This window comes from Petaurus breviceps, unplaced genomic scaffold, assembly GCF_028583685.1.
Source record: "Petaurus breviceps papuanus isolate PSGF00001 unplaced genomic scaffold, PetGlider_PUasm1.0 126, whole genome shotgun sequence".
In the NCBI taxonomy this organism is placed as follows: domain Eukaryota; kingdom Metazoa; phylum Chordata; class Mammalia; order Diprotodontia; family Petauridae; genus Petaurus; species Petaurus breviceps.
In genome coordinates, this window is record NW_027185655.1 from 64,762,708 (window position 1) to 64,784,637 (window position 21,930).

A 21,930-nucleotide genomic window follows, 5' to 3' on the forward strand; every position below is an offset into this window, starting at 1 on the left:
GTGACCATGCCTTATTTCATTTTTTTCTCCATCTCCAGTGCCTAACACAGTGCCTACAGTAGGAACTTAATGTTTCTTGAATTAAACCAACACTATATCATCAATGATCACTATCTGTATATGCAAGTATATGGAAAACAAGTGACCAAGAACAAATATTTTTTCCCTGTTGCTCATATCTAAAAGTCATCTTTTAGTTTACAGAAGTTAGTGATATTTGTAGTACTGTCCAAATGTCTTCCAGTCCATAGCTGGGAGGTATTTTGCTACATAGGTCACTATGGTGGGTGGTACAAAAGACACCCTGCATTCAGTTGAAGGGAAATGGATGGAAGAGAAGGTGTCTGGGAGTAAGTTCATACACTTGATAGCTTCCTATTTTAATATATAATTGTTTCTAAATAGGTCATAACTCAATTGTTCCTCAGCTGCAGCAGGACTACACACTCATTAAAACTTAGAGCCCTAGGGCAAACCTGGGGTCGCTCCCTCCTTAGTTAAAGCACTGATATGTGTACCTTTGACTATGTGGTTCATATGTAAGCCACTGCTCAAAAAGAGCCAACTTTATCCCTGATTGGAACAGACTGTCTTCTAGAGGAATGCTTCAATGTCCTCTTGAGATAGCTGCTGCTGGCATTTCCCAGTCTTTGACCACTAGGATACAGGATTGCATGATGTGGTCCATGCATTTTTTCACTATTTTCTTTGCCCATTTAGTTTTTAGTTAGCACACTTCAGTTTACCATTTAGAAAGTGTTTGGGCAGCTGAATGTCATTCTTGGCACACATACACATTATACACATACACACACACATATTCTATCCAGTAGACTTGTGTTGTTGTGTTGTGTTATTGATAAACTATATTCCATTACTTTAACATGACTAAGCATATCTTGGAAATGATGCTGATGATACTCTTCAGGATCATGCAACTTCAAAACTGTAACCCATCCTTTTAGTTTACAGATGAGAACTGCTAGCATTTAGTTTCTGATCCCTCTTCAGTGTTCTTCAAACTAAATACCATAGTGGATACCACTGCTCTGCAAAACATTTAGTTTAATCTCAAAATTGATGCTGCATTGTATTGTATCCTTAGACTTTCAAAGGACATTCTACTTTCTTCATTAATTTCTATTTTTTTTCTTTCTTGAATGTAAGTGGGGGGGAATAATTGGTATATCATTGTCTAATTCAACGACAAGCATCATAATGAATTAAGCATTTATTAAGCTTTTACTACATGCAAAATACTGTGCTAAGCCTGGTATATAAGAAGAAAAAATAAGACAGTTCCTGATTTCAAGAAGTTCACATTCTTGTAATCAAAGGAATACTTTCATTTCTCTACTGCTGGCTCAGAAACTAAAGGTTTTGAGCTTAGAGTAATGAATAAATTCACTTCTAGATTCTTTGGATCATCAAATTTTAAGCTAGAAGTGGTTTATAAAAAATCTGTTCCATTCCACCCTCATTTTATAGATGAGAGAGTACTCAGCTCATCCAAAGATGTGAAATTCAATTCAATTAACATTAAGCACCTACTATGTGCTAGCAACTGTGCAAAGCACTAGGGATATAAAAGAAACAAATGACAGTCCCTGCCTCATGGGGCTTACAATCTAATGGGAAAGATAATATGCATACTAATATATATACAATGCAAACCATGTACAGGATAAATGGAAATGATTAACAGAGGGAAGGCACTAGAATTAAGATGCCTTAGGGAAGGCTTGCTGTAGGAAATGGGATTTTAGTTGGGACCTAAAGGCTAGGGTGATATAGGTAAAGTGTCATAACAGGATTTGAACCTAGACTTTCTGACTTCCCAGATTTGTAAAGTCAGTCACTCTACTCCATGAAGGATTCTTATAAGAGCAGGATGACACCATAGGTCACACAAAACAGGCTCTATCTTTAATGTCTACACAAATTTTGACAACTACAATCCTTTTACAGCAATTTATTAAGTGGCATCTTGCTTTAATGGGGGGGGGGAACACCATGAGAACTTGAATCAGAAAAGCTGTTCAATTTTCAACTTTGCCACATGCTAGCTATGTAACTGTGTCCTAAATTTCTTGGGATCTCATTTCCTTATAGGTAAAATGGCATTATTTCCACAATATCTCTCTCATAGTGTTATTATGAGGAAAATGTTTTGTGAACTATAGAAATGGTATATAAATTCAGGCTACTTACCAGGTTTATAAACTTATTTGGGTTTTTCTAATCCCTATCAAGTAGCAGAGTCCTTCTGCTCACACTTATTTTGTCTTTGTATTCATAGTACCTTGCATAGGGCCTTGTAAATAATAACTAATAAATGCTTAGTGCATTGAATGTAATTAAGGAATGCTTATAAGTGAATGAAAATAGTGATTATATATTCCCTATAAAGCTTCTATAGGTATCTTAATGTCAATAAAGGATAATACTGTTTCTAGTTCATAGACTTAAAAGTAGAAAAAAAAACCTCACTGGGTCATGTGATCCAATGATCTCATTATACAGAAAATAAAGTGAAACTCAGTCATTTCATTTAAGTGACTTGTCCAAGACAGACAGAATTTGAACTCTGGTCCTCTCATTGTAGATGCTTTCCAGTGTGCTTAAGACTCTCTTTTCGATGAGACAAGTACTTCTTTTCTTTGGTATTTCTTTCTGTCCTTGTGTTTGACCTAGAATAAAACCTGGGAAGAGTAAGAGAATTTGAGTAAAACAAAGTGGTTGTGGGGTAGCCAGGTGGCTCAGCAAGTAAGAGCCGGGATGACCTGGATCAAATCCGGGCTCAGATACTCTGCACCACACCCAGAAATAACTGGCCGTGTAACCTTGAGCAAGTTACTTAACCCCATTGCTTTAAAGAAAAAAAAAAACAACAAAGTGGTTGAGAGAAGTGAAGAGTCGGTGGAAAATATGTGTACGTGTATGTACACACATATACATATATACATACATACACATATATGAACAGAAGAGCAAGAAAAAAATAGGAAAAGGGAAGAGGGAAAAAGGCATCTCAGCACACTCAAATCAATGAATTGAGAAAATATTGTTAGTTACCTTGGACAATATGCAAACACCATTGTAAAGCAGATATATGAAGGAAAGGGAAATTGATACATTTTACCCCCAGAGCTCAAAATTAGTTTGGTCAGCTTTTAGGTAGAAAATCAATGAACATTTATTAAGTGCTTATTAGGTGTAAAGTACTATATACTAAGCACCAGAATCTGGTGTTCACCTAGTGACTTCCACCCAGTGGAATCAATCACTCAAACGTTTTTCCAGTGGTTGGAGACTATAGAGTCTTTGAAAGCATTAGCACTGGAGTCAAGGGACCTTGACTTAGGGACACATAGAGGATGTCTAAATACTGTTCCTTTCTGTGTGGCCTTGAGCAATACACAACCTCTTTGAGCCTCAATTTCCTCATCTATGAAAGCAGGACCTTAGACCGGATGAGTTGGAGTCTCTCTGGTATAATCTTAAATGCTGCTTCCTACTGCAAAAATCACTTCATAAGTGCACAAGAGCTCTCAGCCTTCCTTGGGGAAACTGAGTACATAATCAGTTGTTCCCTTAAGAGGGAGCGGAAATTCCAGACCTTGGCTTATAGAGCTTTTCCTAAGGACCACCACCTCTTCCCCAATTGTCAACGGCGCAAAGTTGAAGGTTTTGCTCATCCAAACTGACAACACTCTCCTCATTGATTTTTTTCCCCGGCTAACACCCTCTGTTCTGGCTCCCGGCCCCGTGACTCCCAGTTCCTACAAAGGCGAAGGGCAGGGGGGGAGGGGGTGTCTCCCGCGGGATCTCCGCCATGCTGGTGATGACTTTCACTTGCAACTCTCACTTAGAGCTCCCAAGCTGCGCTAAAACCTGTAGCCAAGGGGAGGCAAGGAGAGGCTTGCAAAGAGCTGAAGGGGTTCCGGGACTTGCAGAAGGCCGAAAGGGGTCGGCTCCCATGTCCCAAGTTTACCCATTTCTCCTTTCCTTGCAACTTTATCCAGCGCGGCCACACTAGCCTCTAAAGCTAGGAAAGAGAAAATTGCCGCCTTTCTCACAAGGGACGGGCCAGCCCCGAGAGTAGACGTTTCTGCTCCAGCAGCCAGGATGAGGCAAGGGGACTGCACATGGAGGGGGAGGGGTAAGAAAGGGGGGGTGGGGGGAGGGAAGCTCCAGTGCGAGAGGTTTCCGAGGGAAAGTGAGAGGGGAGGGAGGACAGGGCTCACCCGCTCCCTCCGTCAGCCGCTTTCTCTCACATAAGCGCAGGCAGAGGGCGCATCAGTCATGCCCTCCCCCTGCGACCGCCGCTGCTGCTGCTGCCGCTACCGCGGCCGCACAGCTCCACGCGCTGAGGACGCCCGAGCACCCGGGACCCTGCAGCAGCTGCTGCTGCTGCCTCCGCCGCCGCTGCTGCTGCCTGAGTCTCTGCCCGGAGCCCCGGAGCTGGCCAAGTCAGGGGACTGAGCCGCAGCAGTCTTCGCCGCTGCTTCTGCCCCCCGCCCCCCCAGCAGCCCCAACACCCCCACTGCAGACTCTCCAGCTGTTGCTGCTGCCCCCTCCGGGGGTTACTTAGGGGAAAGGAGGGAGGGGGGTGGGGGGAACAATCTGTGGTGTTTAAGACTTTTAAAAGGGGGTGTGTGTGTGTTTATGCACTTCCCCCCTCCCCAAAGAAAAACAAAAGGAGGGGGGGTAACTTTTCCTCTCTCTCTCTTGCTCTCCCTTCACCTCCCAGTCTCCTGAATGAGGAGAACTCGGATGTCCGGTTTCCTGTGAGGGTTTTTACCTGACAAGCTCCGACTTTCCCCAGCAGTTACTTGGAGAGCAAGTTGAAAAAAGTTTGGAGCCCCCGCGCAACGGAGCCGCCACCGCTGCCGCCTCTTGTCCGTCCCCCAGGCTTTTTACTGGCTGGATATTGGGGGCAAGGAAAACCAGGAGTGCTCATCATTGCAGGGGCACCCAAGCCCCCACCCCCTGCCCCCCCGTAAACGCACTGGTCTCCCCCACCCCTTCCCCACCCCGCCCCAACCCCCCCAAGGAGCCTGTTCACCATGCACTTGCTGGGATTATTCTCCCTGGTCTGTTCCCTGATTGCTGCAGCTTTGCTCCTGGGACCTCAGGCGCCCGCCGCAGCTGCGGCTTATGAGTCGGGACAGGGCTATTACGAGGAAGAACCGGATCTGGGGGAGGCGAAGGTAAGTGCTGTTTCTACTGCCGCTTCTGCTGCCTCTGGGGGAAGGAAAGGGGGCAGAGTCCGCTAGTGTGCACCATAGAATTAATTCCCTAAGCGAACCTGTCCAAAGAGAAAGTTTGTGTGATCTTGTAACCTTTGGGAAGTTAGGGCTAAGGATACGTAGATCTGTTCTTATTTTTACTTAAAAAAGAAACTTACAAACTTCTGTTTAAAAAAAAAGGCGGGGGGGGGAGGGGAAAATAAGATGCTTAAGAAGCATTTGCAAATTAGGACACAACTACACAACTTTAGTTAAGTACTGAAAGAGGTTCCTAGTGATATCAAAGTGATCCCAATGGATGCAACAAATAGAAAGCCGAGCTTTGCCCAATGACCCAACTGTTGTAACGCTCAATCAAAGACAGGGGAGCAGAAGTGCGCCTTCCCAGGCAAATCAATGGTACAAGAAGGCAGTTTTGTCTGTGGGCATAGATGACCAGTCAACCTACAAGATTTCATTGAGCTGCTGCGATGCGGGGAGGCTCACCCAGGCGCCTTGGAGGAGCTGGGGAGGGGAACGAATACAAAAGGAGTAGAAGAGACTTAATAACTAGGGAATGATGGATGAATTAAGACGCCACTTGTGGAAAGAAGCTTGTTCAATTTCTGATGAAACTGGAGGTGATTCTTATCACCTCCTTAGAAAACCAGGGTTGTTTTCACTAAGCTGCACCAATGATATGCTGAAGACTAATCAAGTTTGCTGGAGGTGTAACAAATCCCAAGTCTGAAAATTCTGGTGAAGAGCAATTAAAGCGTCCTTATTTTCCAACCAGAAATTTAACTTGTTTGCCTTCAAACTGCTGTTCCTTGATCTCCCAAAAGAAAACTTACTCCAGAAGGTTTTAACATGCATCTTACACCTGATGTTGGTGAGAGGGTGTTGAGTAACAGAGTTTAAACAACAAGTTATATCATACATTGTACTTTCTTAAAGCTGCTTAATGTCCCCAGATAGCAATTTTTGCCAATGAGTACAGTAATGTGTGTAGAACTCTACTATAACGTTCTGTTTCAATTTATGGCATGATGGAAAGGCAGTCAAGTGACATCGTGTGTCTACTCTGAGTTTATTGCATTATTTCTCACTTATTCTACTCTTATTTTTACTCATCCTCAGCTACCCTTAGTTGGTATACTAGTCTGATACTGATGACAATTTAAAATACTTATTGACCACAGAGAACTAGGGGATCATTATTGCTTTTTGATAGGCCAAATTATGCCTTAGAGTTAATTTTCAGAGTAAAACAAAATGCTGATCAAGTTTATTTTGTATTTTTAAGCATCAAAACCTGGGATGTGCATGAACAAAAATTTCAGAATATTTGAATGAATGGGAAGGATAACTGCAAAGTACTTTAATGAATCTTCTAATAGTTTGTGTAAATTTTTTTCAGTGAACTAAATTAAAGAAAATGCATTGTTGAATTATCTAGCTATTTTTTTAAAAATGCAACTACTTCTCAATTTAATAAGTTAAGGGAACTGCCTTATTAACTATGATCTTAAAATAATTTATAAATTGATCCCAGAATATTATTTTAGTTAAGTAATAGCATGGTGGAAAACACTTTTGAGCAAGCACAATGTAAGCTAAGTTGTATAACAGTAAATAACAATGTATTTTATACTGTTTGAAAATAGTTGCTTCTGTTAATGCTGATGCTAACTATAACTACATCGATGTGAATGATTTACTGATGGAAAATGTTATAAAAAGCAATGTGGCAGAGTTCCACTATTCCTTTGCTTTGACTATTGTTGCACCTTAAGCAGATGTGTGAAGCAGTGTTTTATAATGGTTAGGGGGCTGACCTTGGAATCAGGAAGACCCAGCTTCTAACATATATTAGCTTTGTGACCCTTTGGGTATAAGAAGTTAAGTGATGTCACTTAACTTGTGAGTGCCCCCCCCCCATAAGTCACTTACTTCTCCCTGCCCCCAAATAACTTTCCAAGACTTCAAGTTACAGAAGAGTTGCTCATCTGTAACTCTACAGTTGGACTTCCCTATAAGGATGAAATTTCAGATCTGGACCAAATTCACATGTCCACATATTCACTTTCTCTTTCCGGAAAAGCAAAGCACTGGAGATGTGTGAGTAAACCATAATTTCTATTCTGTGGTTTTAAAAATAATTTCTTTTGGTTTTGTTGAAGAACTGGGGAGTAGGACATGGAAAGGGACATCTGAATAAGAATTCCTTTGATAAAGCAAGTATCAAACAAATGTGTGCTTCTGGAAAAGGCAGTAATCCGACTAATAGAACTGAGTTGGTTATCCCCAGGGCTGTTGCTCTCTATGGGTGCATTTGTAAATTGGCCTCTGGGGGAAGAAGAATCGAATTTAATTTCTGAAGGAATAAAAAATATTAGTAATATAGAGAACAACTAATTAAATAAAAGGTTCATCATCTTTATATATGGAGTTCTCCCTTCTTGTCACTTAATTGAGTGTTCCTTTTTGAAGTAAAGAATTGAAATTACTGGTTTGGGGTACATGTAAATTATGTTTGCCTATTTCAATTCAGTTTTACATATACTTTGATAAGAATATAATAGTGACATTGAATTGTACTTCTTAGTACCTATTTTTTTTTAATTAATCAGGGCTTTAGGAATCCATACCATTGAGCCACTGAGACTGTAGGGACACCAATCAGTGCATTTCTGCTGTATTAAATGATCTATAAGTCAGTGGCTTAACAGATAGTTCCATATAATATGCTGGAACGGTAATATGTTTAATGGAATCCCTGAGATCTCAAAGGTTTAGATTATCTCCTTACTTGTCAAATTTATGACCAAAGATGGATTTTGCACAGGGGGGATCTAGTTCTTTTTATATGGCATAGAGGAATTTACATGTACTTTAATCTAAGGATCTTACAACTCAATTCCAACAGTGTTTTAAGTCAAAGTTAACTTTATCCCCTCCATCCACCCAAGGTCATATAGTCAGGTAGAGGTCAAATCAGAAATGAAAGTCAGGTCTTGCTAATTCTTATAATATCACTGGAATTGGAGATATAATTCGATTTTGTGTAATTCTAAGTGTACAATCTATAAAAATGTTTTTTAGAAAAGCCTTTTACTCTAATGCTCAGTGGGACAGGCAAAGAGACAAAAAAGCAAAGAACTTTGTTTATATTGGGATTAAGTTTAGGTAGAACTGGTGAGAAAAAGGGGAGGATGAAAGGGAGAAAACTTGAAAGAGTTTAATCAAACCCAAAGGAATAGGAAAATGTGGCAAATTTTCTAATTCATCCTCTTGTCGCCATGAGATTAGTTGGGATTACATGCACTTTGTCATTTCATACTAGTACATTCCATTTTTAGAGAGGTCAGTTTAATGTAATTAAAACAATATACTAAATAGACATTACTACATGCTACTCAATATGTTATTTTGGTGTTAAGTGATGACTTGGTGACCCAAAAGACTGTACCTATGTGGTGTATTGCAATAGTATCTGAAGAGATTATGTGGGCTGAAAATCTTGATTAAAAAAATAGTATAGATAACTTCATGGACATCAGACTGGTAATAGCTTAGTTAGTGAAATAAAGATATATTAGGGTATAACATTTGAGGATTGTGATAAGGAAGACAGAAGTTGCACAATATACCAGATATGAAGTTAGGTATACTATGGATATGAGTTAATAAAGACATTCTTATATTGTTATAAAAACGAAAAGGTTTAATAGGGGCAGCTGGGTTGCACAGTGGATAGAGTGCTGGCCCTAGAATCAAGAAAACTCATTTTCCCCAGTTTAAATCTGGCCTCAGACACTAGCTGTGTTACTTAACTCTGTTTGCCTCAGTTTCCTCATTTGTAAGATGAGCTAGAGAAGGAAATGGCAAACCATTCCAGTATCTTTGCCATGAAGACTTAGACACAATTTAACAACAACAAATTAACTTTCCTTTTTAGTGTAGATAAGTTATTTTTAGGAAGTATGTGTTTCACATAATAGACATTGACAAGCTTAATATATGAATTATTGATTTTAATAGTAATTATGATTGTAAAATAATCTTGTTGCAAGGATTTTGGCTATAGTATTTCACAGTAAACTATGATAGGCTGTTGTGGTTGTGTTGTGTGGTTTTTGTCCTTTGTTCTCAAAGAGAACCATAACATCAGAGAGATGATAACATGACTTGCAATTGACTTTGATTTGAATGAGGTAGGGCTGTGCAAAGTCACCAGTCTCACTTTCTCCTCCAGAGCCATCTGGTTCCAGTGGCCTGATAATGATCAGGACAACTAGAGAAGCTCAGGATGTAGTGGATGTAAAGCCCCCTTTAAGCTAAGGTCTGCCCAAAGGAAGGTAAATTTTGACACCAAAAGCTACCTAGTTAACTTGGGTTTACTGGCTAGGTTTATTTCTCAAAGACCTTAGTCTGTAAGGCTTGCCTTAAACCCAACTCACTCTGAATCTCCTGGATTGTACAACAATAGGACCCAGCCCAAGCACCAATTAATAGTTGTTTTTTTGGCCCTACTGGTTCAGAGTGAATATAAATAGTAACTGTTTCTCTTTGGGTCAGCAACCCTGACGGCAATTCTTCCAGTTTTATGTTTCTTTTTACGTTATTGTTGTTGTTTTGTTTTATTTTTTGATTAAAGGGACCATCCCTTGACTCACTTCTTAAAGAGGCATATTCACTGAATGGGTGTTGCCTCATTCAAAGTGAGAACCTAAAAAAAAAAGGTAAAATTATATAATGTATGTGCACACACATAATATATTTGTCTTATTCTCTTTATCATCTATAGCTCTCCTAAGCAATTTTAGCCTTTTACATTGTATTACAATTATGTCTTGACATGGAAATGGGGACATGTCTAGAAGTTTTATATAATAATGTTAATAGCTCACATTCAGGTAGTGCTTTAAGATTTATATACATTATCTTGTCTCATCTTCACAACAACACTGTGAAATAGCTGTTATTATTATTTCAATTTTAGAGATGAGGAAATTGAGGCTGAGGGAAGTTAACAGAATTTAATCAGCCAGTCACTAAACATTTATTAAGCACCTACTGATTTGAGGTGCAGTGTTAAGTGCCGGGGCTAAGCACTGACCCCTTATAAGGTCAAAAGGCTAGTAAATGTCTGAGGAAGGATTTTAATCTCTTTCTCACTGGAAGTTTAGCCCTTGATCTACTGTGCCATGAGGCCTCTTTATGTATCTGACATTTCGTAGGGTACCCACTTGCTAGCCAGATTTTTTGCCTGAGATCACAGGTTTTCTATATTATTTGTCTTGTGCTTTGAGAACCAATATGTGATAGAATTGCAGAATGTTATAAGTGGAAGGGGGACTTACAGAGCATGTAATTTATCCCAGTTGCCTAATTTTACAGATGAGGAAACTGAAGCCCATAAAGATTAAGTGGTTTAAATAAGGTAACTCAGGTCATTAAAGAGAGTCAGGACTAAACCCCAAATCACTGGCACCAGTCCAGTGCCACATCACTATCAAATAGTTGTTCAAATGCCTACTTGAGTACCAGGTAATGTGCTATAGAGACAGAAAGGTGAAAAGCATGATTTATCCTCAGAAGGAGCTTACAGTCTAGTTGAAAATAAAGGGTATATTGGAAACATAAGCAGGCATGTGGAATAGCTTACAGTAAATACTAAAGGCATATTACAAACAATAAGTGCTATGAGAGTATAGAGGTAGAAGAGATCACTGCCAGTTGTGGCAGCTAGGGAAAGCTCCATAAGGAAAGGTAGAATTTGAGTAGGGCTTTATTAAATATGTAGAGACAATTCAGAAATATGTTCTAGATAGAGGGCATGCCATGAGCAAAGGCATGGAGGTGGTCATTTGCATAGCACATGGTTGAGACTATGAGCAAAACAGTTTGGTTAGAGCATTTGCTTGTGTGAGGGAAGTAAGGAAGATCAATGTAGAGAAAGAAGCTAGGGTCTGATTATGAAAAGCTGGAGTTTAGAGTTTATTCTGTCCTGGCCTGTTTTCTTATATCTCTACATGCTTGGTAATCTCATTAGATCCCTGAATTCAATATTTTTTCTCTACTGACAACTCCCCATACTCTAAATCCAGCCTTAATTTCTCCATAATACCAATTGTTTGTTGAAATCTCTACCTGTATCTTTGAGACATAACACGTTCCAAACCAGACTTTCACCTCTCTCAGCTAAAATCACTATTTTTCTTAATAACCTATTTCAGTCAAGAACAATTGTCTAACTTTGCAACTTGGGAATCAACATCATGCATTTATTAAGCACCTACTCTGTTCTAGGCACAGTGTTAGATATTGATTAGAAGGGTGGGATAGGGACAGGGACCCAATCTGTGATTGCATTAGAAAAGGGAACTCCTGATGAGGAAACACTCTGTATGTATGCTGGTTGGTATGTCATCTATGGCTTATAAAAAGTTGCCCTAGAGCAGTGGTGTCAGACTCAAATAGAAGTGGGAGCCACTAATCTGTACCTAAGGATCTCTGCAGGACACATATTGACTTAGTTTCAGAATGCAATATTAACTTTATTGTAATATTATTTGTTTTCTTATATATTTCCCAATTACATTTTAATTTGGTTCTCAGTGCACTCAGGAGTATTGTGAACCCATAACATGCAGGAGACTCATTTGATATTTGTGGCCTAGAGCATTGGGAAGTTAAGTGACCTACCCCTGTAGGATATGTCCTAAGTAGAACTTGAACCTTGGTGGTCCCAGATTCAAAGCCCTACCTCTGTCTATTTTGCCATTCTGCCTTCTGGGCATACAAAGAATGGAGACTGCCCCTGCCCTTTAGGAACTTACATACTATTAGGGAAAAATACATATATAACTATATATGTAAAAATGCATACATATTCTCAACTCTCCACTCTCACTGCCCCAACTAATAACTTACCAATTTTTTCCTATTATACTACCTCAACATCTCTCACAACTACCACCTTGTTGTTGTTGAGTTGTCTTAAGTCATATGTGACTCTTCTTGATCCCATTTGGGGTTTTCTTGGCAAAGATGCTTGGGTGATTTGCCATTACCTTCTCCTGCTCATTTTACAGGTGAGGAAACTGAGGCAAACATGGTTAAATGACTTGCCCAGGGTCACCCAACTAGTAAGTGTCTAAGGCCAGATTTGAACTCTGGAAGATGAGTCCATCCAGGCTTGACACTGTATCAATTTATCTACCTAACCAATCCATCTTCTTCCTTACTTTTTCCCTAATTTACCCTAGTTCAGTCCTCATCATTTTTTGCTTAGGCCATTTGAATAGCATCTGAGTTTATTTGCCTTAATCCAGTCTTTCCTTCTCTAGTCCATCTTCCATGCCTCTTCCACATTGATATTTCTATTTGTTATTGAAATGTCTTCACAGTCTGGTTCCAAAATCTCTTTCCAGGCTGATTACATATTACTTCCCTTCTCATACTCTAAACTTCAGTCAAACTTCTTTCACGTACGATGAGCATGTTGTAAATATTCCATATTCCATGGCTAGACTGCACTCCCACCCAAGCACTACCCTTTAATAGATGTTCTTCGACTTTCCTAAGCAAGTGAAGGGTGTGACAGAGTAATATTTTAAGAACCTTAATCTGGAAACAATATACAGGATGGATGAGTGGAGAGTGGGAGGGAAGGTGAGGAAAACCAAAGATTAGAAGTCTGAGTTAGAAGATTAGTGCAATAATCCAGGTTCAAAGTGATGTGAGATTGAGGCAATGGAGAATGGAATGATTTGGAAGAATGTGAAAGCGATTATAAAGGAATATTCAATTTACAGAAATGAGTGACTCATTGGATGATGAAGGAGAAGTAATTCATGCTTTCAAGCCTGGGTGACTGGAATGATGCTGGCACCCTTGACAGTTAAAAAATCTGGAGCTGGTTTATAGGGAAAGCTGATGTGTAGTATATTCATCAGATTTGAAAGAGCTTTAAAGAATAAGATCACTAAGGTGAGCATTACAAATTCAGTTCAACTGAAACCAGCAAGTAATATGTTCTTATTTAAAAGGAAAGAATGAAATTAAATCAACAAGATTTAAACTTTATACATTAAGAGTGATGTTTGGTAGATGTCAAAATATTAACAAATATTACCACACTTTGTAGCCAAAATAGTGTAAGTACATCCTGTTACCTTGCATATTAAAATTTAAAGATAAACTTGGGTCACTGTGTGACATGAAGTCAAGTCACTGCACCTCTGTTTCTTCAGCTGTAAAATTTTCTAAAGCGCTTGCAGCCTAATGTTCCACATCTTGTTAATAACTAATAAAAAGCGTAGGAGTTTTTATCTAGTAAGTGCCATCTCTATGCATCCATATGTTGCAGCATCAATAACCTTTGTCTGGCATTCTACAGATTCCCACAGATCATCCTTGCCATCTGCCCACTCTTGGCTGCCTGGAGAGGAGAATTAAGAATTCAGAAATTTTGAGTCTGTGTGGGAATAGGAAAAAAAAATATGCTCTTTTGCTTTCTCTTACCTAACATGCCTTCACACATGCCCAGATTCACTCAGATGACTTGTCTTACAGCCCCTAAATGTAATCAGCTGGAGGTGATTCAGGGGGCAGACAGTTAACAGTAGAGAGCTGGGATACTGCCACCCTTTTCTTTGTGTTCTACTTCCTGAGTATATTCACATGCTGAAATGGTATTTCTTTGTATATTGTCTATTATTCACATCCTCTCTTATATACCATGTTTCCACAGTAATACAGAATGGAAGTAAGAATGACTTGCCTTGGAAGGCATTTTTTTTAAAGCATACCATAACTTTCAGTTATTAGTGTTCATCCTTTCTCTTTAATTTTGTACTCTTTGAACTTGAAATGCTTATTTTATACCATTTAGAGGTGAAAGTGATCTTGGAGATGATCTGTCTAACTTCCTGTTTTACAGTGAGAGAAAACAAGGCCCATCCATGCAAGTTAAGTGACTTGCCTAAGGTAACATAAGTAGAAAGTGAAGGAGCCAGGATTTGAATCCAAGTCATATGACTCATAATCCCCACTGCATCCTAATCAGTTGATGATTAAGGGACTATTTGTATATGTTACTATTTGCACCCTTATACTAAGAGAAATGAGTCAATTATCTCAACTGTAAAATGAGTAATTTGAATTAGGTAATCTCTTAAGTTTCTTTATAGTTCAAAAGACTAGTGGTGGCAGTGACTGTGTTTTGTGATCCCCATTTGCCATACAAAGATTGGTTGTGCAATGGATAGAGCACTGGTCCTGGAGTCAGGAAGACCTGAGTTCATATCCAGCCTCAGATACTTACTAGCCGTGTGACCTCAGGCAAATCACTAAACCCTGTTTGCCTTAGTTTCCTTATCAGCAAAATGAGCTGGAGAAGGAAATGGCTAATCACTCCAGTATCTTTGCCAAGAAAACCCCAAATGGGGTCACAAGTAGTTCAATGACTGAAATGACAGAACAACAATGATAATTTGCCTTATGAGAGGGTGGAAGATAACTTATTTCATAGGAATAAATGTAAAGCCATGTTTGGGTTCAAAAAATCAAATTGAGAGATATAAGATTGGGAAGATATAGATAAAAGAGTATTAATCTGAGAAAGGTCTGAAGTGTTTAGTGGACTTTCAGCTAAATATGAGTCCCCATTGTCACTCTTCTTGAAAATGACTTCTTTCTCTGAGCAATAGATCAATAACACAACAGAGAGAAGTATTGTAATACAATGAAGAACCAACCAGTATCATTTACCTGTGGCCTAATTTCCCACCAAGGCAATTATTTGAAATAAATTTGGGCTTTCTTAAGTGTACCTTCTAACTAAAAATAGATTATGAGATAGAGTTAATTCATTATTGGTACAGCAAGATCCAGAGCCTTAGCTTGATGCCCAGTACGAATTCCTAGAAGTAATTAGTCACTTTTGATGGCTACCTTAATTCTTTTGTGTAACTTCACTAGAGGAGTGCTGGAAGTATTCCCTCTGACCTTTCACAAATGAATGTCTTTGAGGTGTAGGTTTAGCCAGCAGAGGTCAGATTTCTCCTCCCTCTTCCAGGCATTTGCTATTGTAAAATTTCCTAATTGAATCACCCCTGGTAGCTATGCTTTCTATGTGAGATGCCCTTGAGCAAAATCAGTTTCTGAAAATCTAGATTTACTTGCTGGATACATCAAAGGGTGCTCATTAACTATAATGACAAGTCATTATAGAATTTCTTCAAACACTTGGGTATAAAAGGTCTTCTTTAAAAGTTTGATTTACCCAAACTTCTAGGTGTTTTTAAACTTATATCATTTATTCTTTCTTGCATGTGTTTCAGTACATAATATCATCACAGATAGAATCCATTAAGACTATATCTTTTTATAGTCATCTACTGTAGACCAGAGACTATTTCTGTTTAATTTTCTCTTTGGAGCATTTACCATAGGATCATGTGCAAGTGATTGCTTTAACAATACCTAAAAGTGATCATGTAGTAAATGTTTTTTTTTTTTTTTGCTTTTTGGAAGGTAATTGTGGTTGTGATTTGCCCAAGGTCACACGGCTAGTTTTTGTGTTAAGTGTCTGAGGCCGGAATTGAACCTGGGTTCTCCTGACTCCAGGGCCAGTGCTCTACTCACTATGCCACCTAGCTGCCCCAGTGAATGATTTTTCAAGTTCCTCAGTGGTATACTGGTGATACCAAAAGGTTAATGTAACTTCCAAAATGGTTTTTATTGTGCTATAGTAGTAATTTTACATTAGAGGTATTGACAAATCAATCATACCTTTAATCAGACATCCAAGTTAAACTATTTAACTGGGACTGAAATGTATGGTGAAATAATGGGATAATACTATTGGACTAAAAGACCACTAGCATTCTTTCCAGCTCAAACTGTGTGATCTTATGATCACATACATTCCTGAGCAAATACAATCTCATCCTCCTTCTTCCTTGGGTAGTTTGGGAAATAAGTTCCTCCAAATTCACTACTGCAGTAGGAAAGTTCCTTTTTAGCCTGAAGGTAATGACATTTTTGCCCATATAGTGCCTACACCTCTGCTGGTATAATCAGCTGGCCTCTGCAGTTCACCTACAGCTTAATTGTCCTCTTTCTTTGCTTTGTGGGCCCTCAGGCACACTCCAGGACTTCTGCATTCCTAGACACCCTTGTTGGTAGTCTTAGTTGCTCCTCTGACCTCTTGACATGGTCCCCAACACAAGCGAACTCTCCCTTAAAATCCCACCCTACGTTTTCCCCGCATCACTCTGCTTCTATTACTTTTTATGCTATTGCTATATAGTCTCTTGGAAAACGGAGTCCTAGCAATTTCTTCCATGAGTGATCACAGGCAGGGCTCAGTTAGGGCAGAAAATGCAGTCCTATTTGAACCTGTCAGTGTGCCCTTCTGTAAAAACAAAACAAAACAAAACAACAAAAATTGTAGTCTCTCCAAGTTATACTGAGCATGCATATTGAGTACACAGTATGTGAATGCTATATTAATGTTGTACATTGTAGACCAAGCGCAGAGGCCATATATAAGTCAAGTTTGCATGTAGCAAATAGGTAATATTCAGAGGCACTGTCCGTAGCATCAAACCTTAAAGTCATATATAGTATACCTTCAATATATTCCATCAATAGGAATTTTCTGGATAAATGTATTAGCTCTTCCTACATTTTCCTCTGACTATCATATATCAGACTGGTCACCACCTAGACTATTTGTATCACATCTGTAGTGATCTCCTGTCACTTTTTTTTAACCACCCTCCCAACTCTTTGGACAGTCAGTAGAGGAGGCTTACTTAGGTTTGATAGTCCGCAGATCCATTTCTGAGTTGATGATAGTCTTTTCACCAGCTCTGCATTCTCTAGGCACCCACTATTACCTTGGGGCCATCACAAGTGGAGTATCCCACAGGAGGAAGGTTGTCCCTGGATTCTGTTCTCTCCCTATACTCTGTTTAGGCAGAATGCTTCCTTGGGTTGTGAGGCAGTCAATGCTGAGTTTTTCTTTTGCATCCTTTTACATCATGACCTCGTCCATGAAAACATTATTAAGTTAGTTTGTAAAGCATCTTCAGACTTAGAAACTTGTCATCAGCTTCTTTTGTATCTCTCACAACAGCTAGAATAGTGTTGAGGACAAAGTAACTGTCCAGTGCATATTTGCTGAGTCACACCTTCTGATTGTCTTATGAAAGTAAACCAGAGAAGGTGAAGTACTCAAATGACCTGAATTCAAATCCTGACATTGTCTCTTAATAGCTGTCTATGTGACCACGAGCAAGTAACTTCACCTTTTGGGGCCTTGATTTCTTCATCTGTAAAATGAAATGATTGAACTAGAATGTATCCAATATCCCTTCTGGCTCTCAAAGTATGATCCTATGAATCTTGGAGGACTATGTATATGGGTGTTACAAAAGTCTGAAAGGTCTGTCTCTCCGTACACACACACACACACACATATATATGTATGCAGATATATTTCAAAAAGTTTAATTTAGATATTGTTAGAATTGTTCTTGTAATTATAGGATTTAACAGCAATAAGGAAAGAGAATCACGTAGAATTGGAGTGTTGGAAAGGACCTCCGCAGCGATCAAATCCAACCTATATGTGAAAGGGATCTGCAATATAACATTCTTGATAAGTAGTCCTTCAGCTTCTGTTTGCAGATTTCCAAGAAGGGGAATGAATCCATCACCTCTCAAGGCACCACACTGTGCATTTGGATAGCTGCAATTGGTAATAATTTTTTTCCTGACATCAGTCCAAAATTTGCCTCTTTGTAACTCCTGCTCATTGCTCCTGGTTCTGCCCTCCTCTGGGGCCAAAGAGATCCATTTAAATCCTTCCTACACGTGACAGCTCTTCAGAAATTTGAAAATAGTTGTCTTGTTCCCTCTGCTTCTTTTCTCCATGCTAAGTATGCCCAATATGATTCTTTCAACCAATTCTCATATAATATGAACTCAAGGCTCTTCATCTGCAATTTAGCAATTCACTCCCATCTTAGTCTGATACTTTTATTTGATAGATGAGAAAACTCAAACCCTTAGAATGATGAAATTGCAACATGTTAGAAAATTTCCTGAATTGAAATTATTGTTTTCTATTTCAACTATAAATTATATGAAGTATGGGTGAAAATAGACTTACTCTTAAAGTTCAAACTTTTGGATGCCAATGCCTAGGGAAGAAATCCTAATAATTTCAATGAGTGTCTCATACTCAAACTCAAACCAGAATGTAAAGTGATAATCCAAGTTAAACAGCTTTCAAGTCATTCCCTTTTGCAATCTGGCTTCATTTGCATCTTCAGAGGCAAGATTGGTGCCTTGCATTGAAAAGTGAAGATGGTAACAATGTTATTTTCTGTACTAGAAGTAACACCATCTTCTGAATTTAATTTGGCAACAATCGTAATGACTTACTGCTAAATGATGTTGAATTCTTGCCCATGAATTAAAAGTTACTGGCACATGGAGTTTGTAGTACAGAGCATAGCTACTGGCAGAGATTATCTATGTATGAAGACTACAAGGGCTTTGGGGGCATATTTTCCTTTTTTTTTTTTTTAAGAATCCTTTAATAATATGCTACCTGTCCATCTTCATGCATGCATGATCATGTTCATGTGTATAGGACTTACAGAAACATAGAATGCATATATGAATCAAAGTTGATTGAAATATAGAGATATTGAAAACTATGAATTCTTGGGGGAGAGGACAATGGAAAGAAAGTAAGGCAATGAAATTAAGTGTTTGAGATATTGTAGAGGAAGGAAGGGCAGAGGACTCTTAGAAACAGAAATGCACTGAAATTTAGGAGTATTATAGACCATAGTAGCCTTTGTGACATCACTGTCCTTTCATTTTTTATTTATACTTATTCAACTCAAAGCTGTCTAGTTGTCACTCTCATTTCAGTTCAAATTTGAACTCAATTCTTCCTGACTCCAGATGCAGCATTGTATCCACAGTGCCAGCTACCTAGTTCTTGCTTTATTTTATCTAAATTTACCTGTCCTTGTTCTGAAGTAATAATAGTAGTTCAAAATGGTAGCAAGCTGAGTTGAAGAGGGGAACAGTTGCAGTGGGAAGACCTAAAGGTCTTCCTTGCTATTAAAATAGGCTAATGCAGTAGTCTGTGGAGAGGGTAATGAGAGGCTGTATTTGGGAGGCATGAGGCAGAATTAAAAAGGGGATGAGAGGCTAAGATGTTTGAAGAGGTAGAATTAACAGGACTTGGTAATCCATTTGATATCAGAGGTTGGGGAGAGGAAAGAGTCAAAGACAAATCTGCAGTTACAATAGGAATAACAAGGTGAATGATGTTCCTACAGAGAGTAACCATGAATTCAGAAGGAAAACTTGAACCTGAAACAAACTTATGAGGCCATGGCTATTACTAATTTTTTTATTCCCTTTTTCTACATGACAAATTGGGGCTAAATAGGGTTATGTACTTATTTATGGCTACACAGCTAGTAAGAATAAGAGGTGGCATTTGAACATAGGCCTTCCTGATTCCAGGTACGGTACTGTCTTTACTTCTATATGTCACATGCTACACAATCGGAGATGAGAGCCTGAAGTTAAGAAGAGAAATACAGATTTTGTAGATGATATTCAAAACAGTCCAAATTGAATGAAATTGGGAGTAGAGAGAAAGAGAAGGAGAAGGAGATGACAATGATAGAATCAAGGACAGAGTATTGGGGAATGAATGACCTCTATATGAATCTGGAAAGAAGAGAAAGATCCAACAAATTATAGTAGAATCCAAAAGCAAGTTTTAATAATTTGGATTGCTCAATTAGATGCAATTTGCTTTGATTTATGTTATACTCAGATAGAAAATCTATCACTAAAATACCAATTTTGTTTTTGAAACTACAGTGAATTTTATAAATACAGAGGAATATTTTATTTCTGTTCTATAAAAAGGGAAAGGGGATAAGAATTCGTATCATATCTGCTATGTGCCAGGCAATATGCTAAATATTTAGGCACTTTTAGAAACATGATCTTATTTGATCCTCACAACAGCCCTGTGAAGAACGTGCTATTGTTATCCCAATTTTATAGTTGAAGAAACTGAGCCAGAGAGAACCCAAGTTACTTTCTCAGGGTCACATTGCTAGCAGTGTCTGAGACCAGGTCTTCCTAACTCTAGGCTGTGTGCTATTCATTGTGCCATCAGTTATCTCTAATATCTATTTAATTGTTCTTCACATTTTGGGAAGACCATAAAAGCTTTTTTATTCTACAGGGCAAAAAGCAGGAAGAGACCTCGAAGGTTATTAGGGAGAAAGATTATTTTTAAATTGTTTAATTAGCATAAATTTGCATACTTCTTTTACAGTAGTCATCAATTCCCAAATCCCTTTTTTTGTGAACTTAATGTATTTTCCACCTACTGACTGATATGTGAGAAGTCAAATTCAGCATAATTAGGCTTTGATTGTTATTCAGTCTTTTTCTTTTGTATCTGACTCTTCATGATCCCATTTAGATGTTTCTTGGCAATGATACTGGAATGGGTTGCCATTTCTTCCACCATTTTACAGATGGGAAACTGAGGCAGATAGGGTTAAGTGACTTCCCCAAGGACACACAACTAGTACATGTCCAAGGTCAGATTTGAATTCATGAAGATGAATCTTCTTGATGCCAGCTTCAGCACTCTGTCCACTACACCACCCTTTGGCTTAGCTAAGTTTTCTTACTCAGCATTTCTAGATGGTTTAGACTGTTTTGCCATGCAAATTTGTAGGGAGAACCTTTGTAGCTCCTATCCCTGCAGTGATATATTTTATTATTAATTTGCAGTACCAGGGCAAGTGTGTTGCTTTGGCCAGAGGATCTGAGTTAAAATCCCATCTGTACTACCCATTACCAGGGTGACTTCAAGTCACTTGACCACTCTGGGGTTGTTCCCTTCTTTATGGAATAAAGGGTTGTACTAGATGGCTTCTGATATCCTTTCCAGATCTAAATCTATAATCCTATGATCCTGACTCTGTTTTCTTGTTCATGATAATCCATGCAAAGTTATTTTCTCTGCAGCAGACATTTCCATCTTTTTTATTTGAGAAATGAGAGCTTTCTTTTTTCTTTCTTTGACTACAAAAAATGTAACAACCCAGAAAAATCTATATTAATATTTATTATGTACAGGGTACCATACTAAGTGGTAGTTTAGATGAGATGTGGTTCCTGCTCTCAAGGAATTTATAATCTAGTAAATTATGTAAAATTTTTTTAAAAGGATGAGATTTCCTTTAGGAAGTACAGTTGGAGACGATATAAACCAGTGGTTAAAAGCAAAATGATACTAATTTCTCTTAAAACAGTTTCACAAGCAAATGAAAATTTAGCTAAGCATTATTTTCTTTAGAGGAAGTGTGCACAAGTAATTTCTACCCTCAATATATGCAAAACATATTATCCTTGGAACTGACCAGACATTTTAAATCGAGAAGAGTTTTCTGTAGCCATCAACCATTGAAATGAATTTATGGTATTTCTGTTCATATTAAGTTCTGTGCTTTCATCCTTCAAGAAGATTATAAAGGTTGGTAAATAGCCTATTAATGAATAAGGAACCTTCACTTACAAGTTGACATTGCCATCTTTGGTCATGATATGATTTCTTACC

General features: G+C 38.5%; 1 protein-coding gene and 1 long non-coding RNA gene across 4 annotated transcripts in view; one reads left to right on the plus strand and one right to left on the minus strand.

The window, feature by feature from the left end:
- Window positions 1-1,219: 1,219 nt before the first annotated feature.
- On the minus strand, window positions 1,220-4,464 carry LOC138170405 (uncharacterized). Its single transcript, XR_011170606.1, has 2 exons — window positions 4,248-4,464; window positions 1,220-2,702 (listed from the first exon to the last, which is right to left on the minus strand). It is a non-coding gene; the product is annotated as an uncharacterized lncRNA (long non-coding RNA).
- A 582-nt stretch (window positions 4,465-5,046) lies between these two features.
- VEGFC (vascular endothelial growth factor C) overlaps window positions 5,047-21,930 on the plus strand; it is a 156,303-nt gene continuing 139,419 nt past the window's right edge. Inside the window, exon 1 of one of the 3 annotated variants that reach the window (XM_069096611.1) lies at window positions 5,047-5,213. In XM_069096611.1, coding sequence (XP_068952712.1) covers window positions 5,070-5,213 — 144 coding nt within the window. In that variant the 5' untranslated portion in view covers window positions 5,047-5,069. Of the gene's footprint in view, window positions 5,214-5,612; window positions 6,124-7,110; window positions 7,353-21,930 lie in introns of those variants that run through there. The other 2 variants (XM_069096630.1, XM_069096621.1) reach the window with 2 other exon arrangements.